The sequence below is a fragment of the Phoenix dactylifera genome, unplaced genomic scaffold (assembly GCF_009389715.1).
Source record: "Phoenix dactylifera cultivar Barhee BC4 unplaced genomic scaffold, palm_55x_up_171113_PBpolish2nd_filt_p 000026F, whole genome shotgun sequence".
Classification (NCBI taxonomy): domain Eukaryota; kingdom Viridiplantae; phylum Streptophyta; class Magnoliopsida; order Arecales; family Arecaceae; genus Phoenix; species Phoenix dactylifera.
This window is the reverse complement of record NW_024067667.1, coordinates 2,364,129-2,376,383: the sequence shown is the minus strand read 5'-3', so window position 1 is coordinate 2,376,383 and position 12,255 is coordinate 2,364,129. Positions and strand designations below refer to the sequence as shown.

General features: G+C 36.0%; 1 protein-coding gene across 4 annotated transcripts in view; it reads left to right on the top strand.

Moving 5' to 3' along the window:
* Nucleotides 1–6,846: 6,846 nt before the first annotated feature.
* The window catches only part of LOC103712333 (probable protein arginine N-methyltransferase 6), a 34,177-nt gene continuing 28,768 nt past the window's right edge, over nt 6,847–12,255 (top strand). For 2 of the 4 annotated variants that reach the window (XM_039115896.1, XM_039115892.1), the window contains exon 1: nt 6,849–7,391. In XM_039115896.1, coding sequence (XP_038971824.1) covers nt 7,188–7,391 — 204 coding nt within the window. In that variant the 5' untranslated portion in view covers nt 6,849–7,187. Of the gene's footprint in view, nt 7,392–12,255 lie in introns of all 4 variants that reach the window. The other 2 variants (XM_039115895.1, XM_039115894.1) reach the window with 2 other exon arrangements.

Here is a 12,255-nt window from a genome sequence, read left to right as displayed (position 1 = left end):
GACCAATTCTAGCCTAATCTCACTCAGTCCAACTCAATCAAGCCCATGTCCAATCCAACATTTTCTAGCTGATCTACCCTCAAATGATCTAATCTCACCCACCTTAACCTAACCCAAATATCCAATAATAGCCCTAGATCATTGAAATGAACCTTAGCCACCCAAATCCTAACCTTAGTTGGCCAAATTAACCATACCATATCTAGATCTCATTGAATCAAACCTTTTGCTTACATTCAAAAGCGTGCAATCAAGTCTATTCACAGCCGATCCTATTTAATCATACTAGATCAGAACCTTTTCTAACCAATCCAACCATTTTCTAGGCATATCTCATATTCCATGATCAAATTTATCTAATTTGAGAGTCAAATATAGCACATGAGGCTAATTAGTTTCTATATTCTACACTTGTGCTCAAATTAAGTGGGACATAATATAAAGAATTGGGCAAGCACAAATATCATTGGATCCCTTAATATTCTCATCACATGACCCATGCCCTTTTATCATAAGTACATCCTCCAAAAAAAAAAATCTCTGACTTATAGAGGTGCGTTATGATAAAACCTCTTTATCTTGACGCAAACCTCCTTCCCTTCTATTGGGACCTCTGGCTAAGTGGCATTAGAAAGCCTCCATCTTAACATCTTTCCTAATTAACTTGATTTCTTCCTTCTTTTTTTATTACCATATATCACATATTCACATGTAATCTTAACTCTACAAATTGGTAAACCTAAGATTTTATCTCATAAATAACCTTACCCAATTGGATGCCAAATTCTTAATATACATTGGATTACTTTTGGTTGCCAATGTTTGGCTCTCGTATCTTTCTTAAAAAACTAAATAATCATAGAACTTTCTCCTAGATCCAATAATATTCACACTAATACTATCATTAACACTCCATATAACCTATCCAAGGAAAGATCCAATCAAAATTTTCCATCTAGCTCCTCTCCTTGCCCTTAGATTAAACTTCTCCCCTAATTTAAACATTTCTCTTTTTTTGTTATTTCTAGCTTTCCAAAAAAACACAACCAAAGAAAGATGCCCCTTTTAAATCCTCACCTTTCACCTATTTAATGCTCTTTTGGCACCTCTTAGCCAATGGAACCTTATAACCTCAAATCTATTGTAACCCTTAGATCTCCTTGCATAACATCATAGCCATTAGACTAATTCCTCTCCTCTCTGCACAATCATAACCCCTCAAAGAGATAAACTCTAAGAAAATACACTCTCCTAGCATCTCAACCCTCTAACCCAAGAGCCAATAAAAAGATATCCATTGAAAATTCTTACAAAGAAACCCTTAGAATTAAGCTAGAATTTAGAAAATTCTAAAAAAACACTACCTCTCTTGAGTCTCTCTAAAACTCTAGCGTTCTTCCTCATAACTCTCCTTCGCTTCTTCTCTCCTTCCATTAGCTACATACCCTAATGCTCCACTAGCCACTCATCAAGGAATAAAGAAGAAATGTCATAGGAGAACCAGGTGCTTGCATCCCTCGCTCCTTTTCCTTCCCTTTTCTTCCTCTCTTCTTTTTATTTCTTTTATTTCACCTTGCATGCATGAAATCTTAAGGATGGATTAGGGAACTGATTTATTTTTAAAACCTCCTTGTGTGAGGGGTCATGAGAGTACTCTTATAGGCCCTTTTCTTGCATGCATCTAAGTCTTGTTTCGAATAGATTATGTTTTTCATTCAATCATAACTTAGGATTTTTTGCTTCTTGCTTTATAGCTAAAGTAGTTTGTGTAATACCTAGGCCCAATTACTTCTTTTTGGGCCCATATTTGAACATTGGGCCATGACATCTAATAGGCTAACTGGGCCCATGGTTGGCAGCCCGTCTAATGGCTGCCACCTCATGCTTTATGCATGGATTTGACTAGGGCCAGGTGGGGATCAGAGGAAGGCCCAGGTGTTGGGTCCTTCACAGGGAAAAGCTGGGGGTGACACCTCACCCCAGCTAAAGCGGTTATCACCGCTTAAGAGCCCAATAATAAGAAATTGGTTTAGCCAATTGAACCTGAACCCGAGCCCAATCAGATTGGGTTAAGTCTGGACGAGCCCAAACTGCAAATTGGGTCAAATTCGAACCGAATTATGCCCAAATTAATTTGGGTCCGAATCAAATTAAGTTGAGTTAGCTTCAGCAGACCCAATTGAATATGAATCAGGCCCAATTTAGACCCAATTCAACTAATTTGAGGCCAAATTGACCCCGAGCTGACCTTGACTCAGGCCCAAATGAGACACATTGACCAAATCAGAGGACCCAATTGGCTAGACTCAATTATAAACGAGGCCTAATCCTTTAATTAAAAACCCAATCAACCCATGTGGACCCAATCTGGTTTTAAATCGAACCCCAAAGGCTTCAAATTGGACTTGGGCTAAATCCTTGGATGGGATCCAAGCAAATAAGTTCATAGTATGATGAACTAAGAAATTTTATAATAAATAAATGGGGAATGATGTAATCTCTATGATGTTGTTTTAGGTGATTAAGGATTTATCACCTGAACTTGAGAAATTTGGAAAGGGAATCACTGTAAGTAATCTATTTTTAATCTTATTATGGATCATATGAGTACTATGTTTGTTAAGTTTTTAAAGTGTTAATCATGCATGATATGTTATGATGGATAAATAATTTGCCTGATCTCATAAACTATGGCCATGTATGCACCATGATTTTGCTGATATTTTAATCATGCATGCAAGTTAGTATAATGAAATACTATCTAGCCAAGAGGCACTATAATGGGCTCAAAGATGCTACTGATCGAATGCAACTGAGCTGGCCTTACTAGTGGCCGAGAATGACTAAGCTAGTCTTGCTAGTGGCCGATAATGACTAAGCTGGCCCCGCCAGTGGCCGAATGGACTTCGCAGTAGCATCCGAGAGAATGGACCACGGCATGCCGGGGGCACGATTTCATATGCATATTTTATGAAAATTCTGTTTGATTGAAAATACTGCTTTGTTTTTCCAGTATACATATTTTGCCATGATAAATTGTGAGATAATATGCATGTCAGCTTCTCAAACCCTGCATAAACATAGTTATCATTATGTTCGATCCGATAATATTATATATGATTACTTACTGAGCTGTGTAGCTCATACCCGTTATTTACATTTTTTTTTCCAGATCCTCACCACTGAAAGCTGCTAGAGACACTGGTATTTTGTATCAGGACTTCTTTCTTTTGGGGTAAAGCAAGTATACCTTTGTGTACATAAACTATATAGAAGCTCTGTATATGGGTACTGACCAGCATGTTGTACCAAGAATGCTATCATATGAAAAGATTTGGTTGGTCTGACTACCCTGTTACCCATGTATGAGGCTGCATGCTATTGTGGGCGGTAGTCGGCAATAGCACGGCCGTGTCACGGATCCGAATCCGGGGCGTGACAGTTTGTACTTACTTTTTTTTGGTTTCTTTGCTAATATATTTCTCTTGGTTTTGTTGGTTGGAAAAGAACATTTAAGAGAAAAAACTAAGTGATAAGAAGTAAGCTTTAAATTCTTTTTAGTTTTACTCTTCTATGCTTATTTGGAATAATCATTGTTTGTTTTGATAGGATATACTCCATGATTGCCTTGCTTCATTTAACTTGATAGGACTTACATCATATATGCTATGATAGATAGTATTTGCATAATAATTTTTTATAGAAAAAATTGCATTGCAACGACACCTCTTTACTCTATTTTGATCCCACTTTGTTTATTTCTATCATTACATAAGATTTTATTGGTTCTAAAAAGCCTCCACGGTTCCTCTTGAGCCCAACTTAATTAATCATTACATTCTACTACCCATGCCACACCTATAGGTCAAGTTTGCTTTTCTTCAATTCCAATCATTTCACCATAAACTTATATTCCATTTTCTCAAACTTCTCAATCACCATTCCCTTCATCTAGTGAACCCCTTAAGCCTACACCTATCATGTTGCATCCCAAAAATCCATTAAAACTATCTCTATCGCTATAATAGAGCAGATCCAATAGTACAATGTAGAGATAAAAAGACCAAGAAGTTGTGAGGAATTAGAAGAAAAAGAAGACATGCTTGTTGAGAAAGAGACTATTGAGAAGAGGTCAAGCGTGAGCAACCAACGAAAGAAGAAGATTTTGGAGAGAAAGTATATACAAATGATGTTAAAGAGCTAGAGCATTAGATATTGGGACATCCTGTAAAAACTTTAAAGAAGAGAGTGAAAGAGAGTTTAATGATCAAAATCTCTTTTTAAACTCTAACTTTGAATCTTTCAAAATTGATGAGGATTGCATTGAGCCACCGATCTTTAAAATATTCACCTTTGATGATTTTCCTATCATTGTCCATTGAAATCCTCATTGTGATTTCATGTTAGTGGTTTTACTAATTATAGAATCATTTAGCTTTAATGATACTCTATGTTGTAGTTGACTCTATAGTCTTTGAATCATTTACAATTGATAATCTCCCATAATTAGAATCCGATAATCACTCTATCCCAATGTCTCTTTTTCCATGTATTAATTCAAGTCCATGCTATGACCCTTGGAATTTCACCTTCACATGACTCAAGCTTATCTTTCCATTGCCAATCGGTATCCATACTAATTTTTCTATAAGTTGAAATAGGTAGGATTCAGAACTAATTTCATATTTTGGATGATTTTTTTTCCAAACTATATTGCCATCTTTCTTCATCAATTTTTCCAAATACAATCTTTGAGGCATCGAGAATTAATCTTTGAACGAGTTGAAGTAATGGATATTTGTAAGAACCTATTAGAAGGAGGTAAGGACTAAGGACAAAAGAGCTCTTGAGGAGTGAAAAGTTTTAGGAATGAGATCCTTATCATAAAAGTGGATGAAAATATCTAGAACATATTTTCCAATCTTGAAGTTTTTGACCCTCTAATTAATAAAGCAGGATTGTGATCAACCTTTAATCCACTCACAAATAATTTAATTTCTGTAGAAAAGTGATTAGTACCTTCAAGAACATGCTTATTGTGGCAACAGATCATCAAGATTTGCTCTTATAAAGTATTTTTTTATAAAAAAATTAAAATGTTCAAATTTCAAGATTGAAAAAGAACAAACCTAAAATCATAAAATTTAAAGCTTGATACAAATCCTAGAATACTGGGGGGTTTGGTCTACGAAACCATAAAAAATATAAACCTAGGAAACCTAATGACACAAGAAGTCCAATGTTGAAATATTTTCTTCTTAATTGCATGAAGATCCAAATCAATTTCTAAGGGGAATTATTAACATCTTAACATATATATATATATATATATATATATATATATATATATATATATATATATATATATATATATATATATATATATATATATAGGTCGATGCGCTTAATTCAGACATGACACAATTGCCCATCTTTCAAAATTGAGAGATAAAATAGAAAAACATTATTACCACAATCTCTCCCTGACATCAAGTAATACCTTCTGAAGTTAAATGCACTAAAGAAGCTAGATCCTAGAGAGACTTTGCTGCAGGCGTGTCTATTACTTTTAATTAGAATGGAGAAGAGCCTTATTTCCTAAAGAACTACACTTCACCTTATGATTTGGAAAAGAATTAAGCAGGCAACTTGATTATATTAAATATACTTTGCATAAGACAAAAGGAACTAAAAATTTTCTTTGCTTAAAGATAAGGCTTCTAATTAGCAATCCACTAATCCAAAATAAACCAGCATATTTGTAAATAATCACTTCCACCCCTTGAACCTACATATAGCTTTTTCTTTAACATCTTATGACCCTTTCAAAAAAGGTTCATATGCTAATATCAAGTCAAGAGATCCAAAACAAGAAGGATGAAAAATAAAAGAAAAGCAGAATTTTGAAAAGATGCAAAAATAGAAGAGCAAAAATAACAAGATGAAAGAAAGAAAGGAAAAAATTGAAAAGAAAAAATAGTGCCAAAAGAAGGAGCCATCCTTGCACAAGACAGTATGAAACGTCATCATGCCACTATTACAAATTACAATGGGGCATGGGAGGATTATTTACACCATCACAAACAATTTTATGACTTTTTGTAATCTATCCACAAATATTATCTCAAGCATGTATATACCTATCTTTGTTTATTGTAAAACTCCGTCATTCTTCATTAACTCATTCGCGCTAGAATGATTACAAAAAGCCATCACTAGCAAAGTTGACTTAACCAATATCTTCTTAAAGGAATCATTTGAAGTATTTTATTTTACAGTAAAGTCAATTCGTCCAAGCTATCCGTAGACGGAGACAATAGATATCTGTCGTAAAATAGTTTCTAAAGGAGATTTAATTATATCTAAGCATCGTTTATCTCTTGTAGATTTATTATTTAGAGTTCTCAATAAAACCATCATAAATATTCATAAAGACAATATTACATATCTACTCAATCTCAACGTGCCTTGCTCCTTGTCAGTCCTAGATATATTTATCAACCATGCAGAAATATTTTTTGATTTATGACTTAATATAACACCCATTTTGATTTATGACTCTCTTAGTTGCCGGTTGATCATAATCATCCATTCAATGTTTGATTCTCCAATCAATAAATCAAAGTGAAAACTATGCTAAATGACTTTATGGTTAAGCATTGACTAGGTAAGACCATCTTCATTGTTTGATTCTCCCATAGTTGCCGCCAATCACAGCTGCTTATTTTTGTGGGCCCTGCGGTGCATCCCCATAAAATTATCTTTCGAATTTCGATAACGATGGCGGAGAAATTATCAGATAGACCCTGATGGAGAGTTCATCCCCCGTACAGTATATTTTCTTTTGATACGCCCGTCAAGCGCACGCATCAGCCCGCTGCCCTCCCCAGGGTGGTTTTAGGGATTCCGCAGCCTGGAAAACCAGACCACCCACCCCGACGATTCGGCGAGCTTACAAACAAATCTAGTGATCCCTCGGAATCCCCCGTCCCCCATTCCCTCTGCCAACGAGCCCCTTTCTGTTTGCTCTTGTACTCGCTCCTACTCCTGCCGCCGATTTTGGCCACTCCCTCTCTGGCTCTAATAATCCACAGTAGCATCCGAGGAGGAGGAATCTTCTGAAAGATTTCACCTCCGATCCTGTTCTCATAGCCATTTCCATTTCTTTGGTCTCTCTCTCTCTCGCAATGTTGCCCCGGGGACCAGGTTTCAGCAACGGCCACCCGCCTCGGCCGCGGCGGGGGAGGACGAGGGGGTTGAGGGACTCGTACCGGGGATTGCTGCAGCAGCAGCAGCAGCAAGACTGGCCCTCAGCTCGGCCGTGCACGGAATTCGACAAGGCCTACTTCCATGCCTACTCGCATGTTGGTGTCCATGAGGAGATGATCAAGGTTTCCCCTTTTCTCTCCTTCTTTTAGAAGTTAATAGTATAGGGTTTACTGTTTCGTTCGGGGTAGTTTTGTGGATCAGTGACCTGTAGATCTTGTTCTTGGAGGAGTAGATAATGGTATGTCTGAAGGATTTTTAGTTTTTATTACAGTTGATATATTTTATTTTTGATTTAAATAATGCAGCATGATAACAGCATGATGGTGATGCATACTTTGAGTTCCATATCGATATAATCTCGGTACGGAATTTAGTGCTTAGAAGATTTGGGAACCAATTAGTCTGCAATGGATTTGTGCATGGGATACTTTAGACCTTCATTGAGTGTGAAGTATTTAAATATGATCGAGATATGGAGCTGCATTATGAATTTAGTTTCCAGTGCGTGCAGTGGCCGAGCTAGAATTTTGCCTGGTGGTATTAATTCGAACTTCTAAAACAAATACTAGAGTTGGTAAAATAGAAAATTATCAAGAATGATCATTAACATGCAGCCATAACCATATAACTTATTGCCATCACGCCTTGGCCTGGCTAGTTCTGATGGCTTTATGAATCCTTATGCACAAAGCATTCCTCGTGAGGGCTACCTCTTATAAATGGTTATAAAAAAAAATCAATATGTTGATATTTACAAAATTTAAGTTAACTATTGAAGCATATAAAACAAAATAATCTACATAATATCGCTAACTTAGAATTCAGAAAAAAGATTTTTCCCCTTTTTTTTGAAGTGATGCTATAAATGGACAAGGAACTGGTGTTACAGATATAAAATTTAATGAATGGAAAAAGAAAGAAGCTGAATACTAAAGTAAAATCTGTAGCTGTAATGCATTCAACAAAATTTGAACAACTAACAGATCATAGTTGGTTTCAAGTTGTAAGGAAATGCCAAATATGACTAATAAAGAGGGAGAATGATATATTTCATCTGTACATGTCCAATGTAAAGATATTGCTGGCATATCTTTTACATGTTTTGAAGAACTTTACTAATGGGTCAAAATCAAACTAAAAAATTCTAAAGCTTTTAAAATTTCATGGTTTGATTATCATAGAGGCAGGATGGGCATATATATATATATATTCCTCTAATGTCAAAATCTACGTGTCATTGAAGTTTGGAGCTAGCTGTGTTAAATATTTAGAAGTAATTATGGCAAGGTTCTCTAAAATCCTAAAATCACTACCCAAATTACATGACTAGTACTCTTTCTTATGTGTAGTAATTGGTGTTTTGCTGCTTTCATATGTTAACAGAAACATATAAGACATTGAGAAGAAAAAAGAGAGATTACTAGGAATCAAGGGAAAAAAAATATAGACAACTTGCCCATCTCTTAGTCCAAAATTTTAGGTGCATTATTTTAGTAAATTTTAAAGTATAATTTTATTCTAAAATTTAGCTGACTATATATGGTCTAGGGTGGGAGGGTGTAATGCTGTCACCTTTCTAAAAAAAGGGCCTTGGGTTAGAATGACCTTAAGGTCAACAGGATTATGGTCTCTGCAAAAATGGAACTATATGTGCAGACATGGATCTTGTTCAGGTTTCTCCATAATTTCCCACAGAACATAAATTTGAGCTAGTTCTTGGATTACCATACTCAATATACATGAGGAGGAAAAAAAAATAGAAATTTGATGAAGGTTATTTACCCCCAAGGCTCCTCTTATAAAAATGAGAATGATGGGTCGTTGTTAAAAATAACACATAACATCATAACATCACCTTTCAGGTGAGAGGTTTTGATTGTAATAGCCAGATTTGTGAGTTCTTTTATAATTCTAGACTGCTTTGGCTTGTTCTCCAAGGATATACTTTTCCTTGTCTGTGGACCTTCGAAAGAATAAACTGTAGAGGTCTAGAACTAGAGAGAGAGAGAGAGATTAAAGATGAATTCTTCCTTTGATGCATTTTTGATTGGTAATGGTTATATATTTGAAAGAATAGATTGCAATTCTAAGACTTGAGGATGGTTAAAAATGAATTCCTCCTTTTAGCAAAATATCCTTCCAACACAATATCTATACTGATCTCTACCATGCACATGACCGCTACCATGCTGGTGTCCCTACAGATGCAAGCAATAATTTTGCCATGTTAGAACCTAGAAGCAATAGATCTGATCGCTGTTTCTTGATATTGGCCATTCTCCTGGATTAATCCTTTATTTATTCCCATGGATTGCATGTTTGACTTTACCAAACCGGTACCGTACCGACCCGTCCGACCGGTATGGGTTCTGATGCCGGTTCGGCTGACCAATTCTACGATATATTTGGTTGTTTTGTCCTTATGTTAGGATAGTCCCTCTATATATACGATATAGGAAAATTAAAGGTAGTCTTGAGTCATGTATTGTTATTTGAGTGTATTGCTAAGAAATAGAGTTATTTTATTGGCCATCTTTGGCCTCTTTCTCTCTTTCTCTCTCCTTCCGTTACCTCTTATTCTCTCTGTCCGCCTCCCTCTCTAATATCTTATTTTTTCTACTATTCTTTACACTCTCCTCTCTTTTTCCTTGTTTTTCTCACTTGTTAGGCCCACCTATGCATATGTGACAAATCACCTAAGTTCTAGGAAGCATGGTTACGGATAAGATATGATACGAATAATGCCATTATTGGAAAATCTTGAGAAAATAGGGCATGATTCAACTAGTATACAATAACAAATTAATATATTATATTATATGCTTAAAAAATTTAACAAGAATGATTTGTTTAACATAGCAGTGTATAACAACATTTAACATCGCAAATTATGAGATTCTACATAATAATATAGTTTTCATTCAATATAATAGGCTAATAGCAAACTACCATAGTTCATGCTTCATAGTCCATTTCAAGCTGACCTATCTTCAATGGGATCGTCATCATTGCCTTCATCTATGAACATCACAGCTTCCTAATCTGGTTCATCAAGTGAGAGATCTGCAACCTCAAGTATCCCAATAACCTCAAATGAATCAAAGGCATCTCCTTCAACATCCCACATCTCTCTTTCCTTTCATGTGATCTTGGTTGCTCCTTGACAAAAGATGAAGAGTACTACGTACAAATACCAAATCGTCAGCTTGTTGTGGTACTATTCTCTTTCTTCTCATTGAGCGAACAAAGGAATAAGTGCTCCAGTTCCTCTAACAACATGAAGAGGAGCTAGGTTGCCTAAGTAGCTTTAAAGCCAAGCTTTGAAGTATGGGTGCAGAACCTCCATGAACAGCCCGCCATTCCTTTGGATCCAAAATCCCTCCATCATCTTTGGAGTCATGATCAGCAAAATCTTCTGAAACTGCTGAATAGTTAGAATATTCAATACCAACCAATCTTCTCTCCTTTACTTTTACAAAGTCTCTTTTCAAGCATTTGTTTGTCATGCGAGAAATCTCCAAATCCTTATGAGGAGGAACATGATTTGGAGCCTCATCAATCCAAGTTGTGCTATAATACCTAGTAAACATGAAATGATAATTAATACATGTATTATGACTATATAACCTAAAAAAGTAAACATGTTACAACTTAGGAAGTTAAGGAGTTACCTTGGATTCAATGGACGTACCAAGCAATGAAGTGGTGTGTTACTTTTGTCCCATCGATCAGCTAAATGGTTGTACACCACTTTGTAAAAGGCTGGCTCTTCATCTTCCATCTTCTTTTCATGTCGATATATTGCCATTTGTACTTTTTCTGTCATTAAGTTGCACATGTTGTAATCTAAGTGAAAACATGGCCTATCCGTATCAGCAATTCTTAACATTTCGTAAATACGGCCAGTAAAGGAAAGTATGTAATCAATAGTGCCCCACCATATACTATAAAAGATTCTCTTTCACAACTTGTTCCTTTCCAACACCATCCTCTTTATAACAAGCCCACTAATGACCATAGATTGAAGTCCAAGCTTTATTTGCTTAAATGTTTTAAACGTGACAATAACTGAGGCAAAGTGTGTATTGGCAATTGCAACCATCTTCAAGTTCACAAATTCATCACTGAGTGGGTCATAATGAAATTTTTGATGACGCCACATCCCCAGCAACAAGATAATCTCAAAAGCAATTTCATTAGCCTCAGTATTTTTAGCTCCACATTTGTTCTTGAAAGCAGGATTGAGAGAGTGAACAACATAGTGTCTAGAAGACATGGAGAAACTGAGCCCCAAGTGTCTTGCATTCTGGAGCCTTATCTGTTATCACTTGTGGTGCATTTTGAGATCCAATATCTTAAATCATTCTGCTAATCAAGTTAACAATGTAGAACTTGTCCTTGTACTCTCCTTCGCAATTAATAGCTTTCAAAAATAAGGGTCCACTTTTTGTCGCTGCCAAAAAATTAATTAGCAGCCTTCTCTATGCATCCATCCATCCATCACATACAATGCTTATTCCTTTTTCCCTCCATGTGCTCTTGATGGTTCCAACAATTTTTCAATATTTGTCGCCTCCTTTGAAGCAATGTAGGCCTTAACAACTTATGTCATGAAGGCAAATAACCAACAATTGAGTTGTTGATAGCATAAGCATCAGAGGAAATGATAAGGTTTCCTTGCAAGATGAAATGGCAAGCCAGCTGAATAAAACATCCTTGCAGTCTCACTGTTAAGATGCTCCCTAGCAGAAATTTGAAATCACCTTTTGAATTCGGATGTTGCCGTTCTTTTCTTAGGCTCCGAAGATCTTGCTTAGATGTTCCAATGCCTATGCCTGCCTAACTTGCACTTGAAGATGGATTAGATTCAGTAGAAAGCTTTGGCAAGGGAACTTGTTTAGTCATAGAAATTTTCACCCTCAATTCAGCTTCTTCCACCACCCTTTTCATCTCCATTGGCACCATTTAATTCCATGACCAGTGATG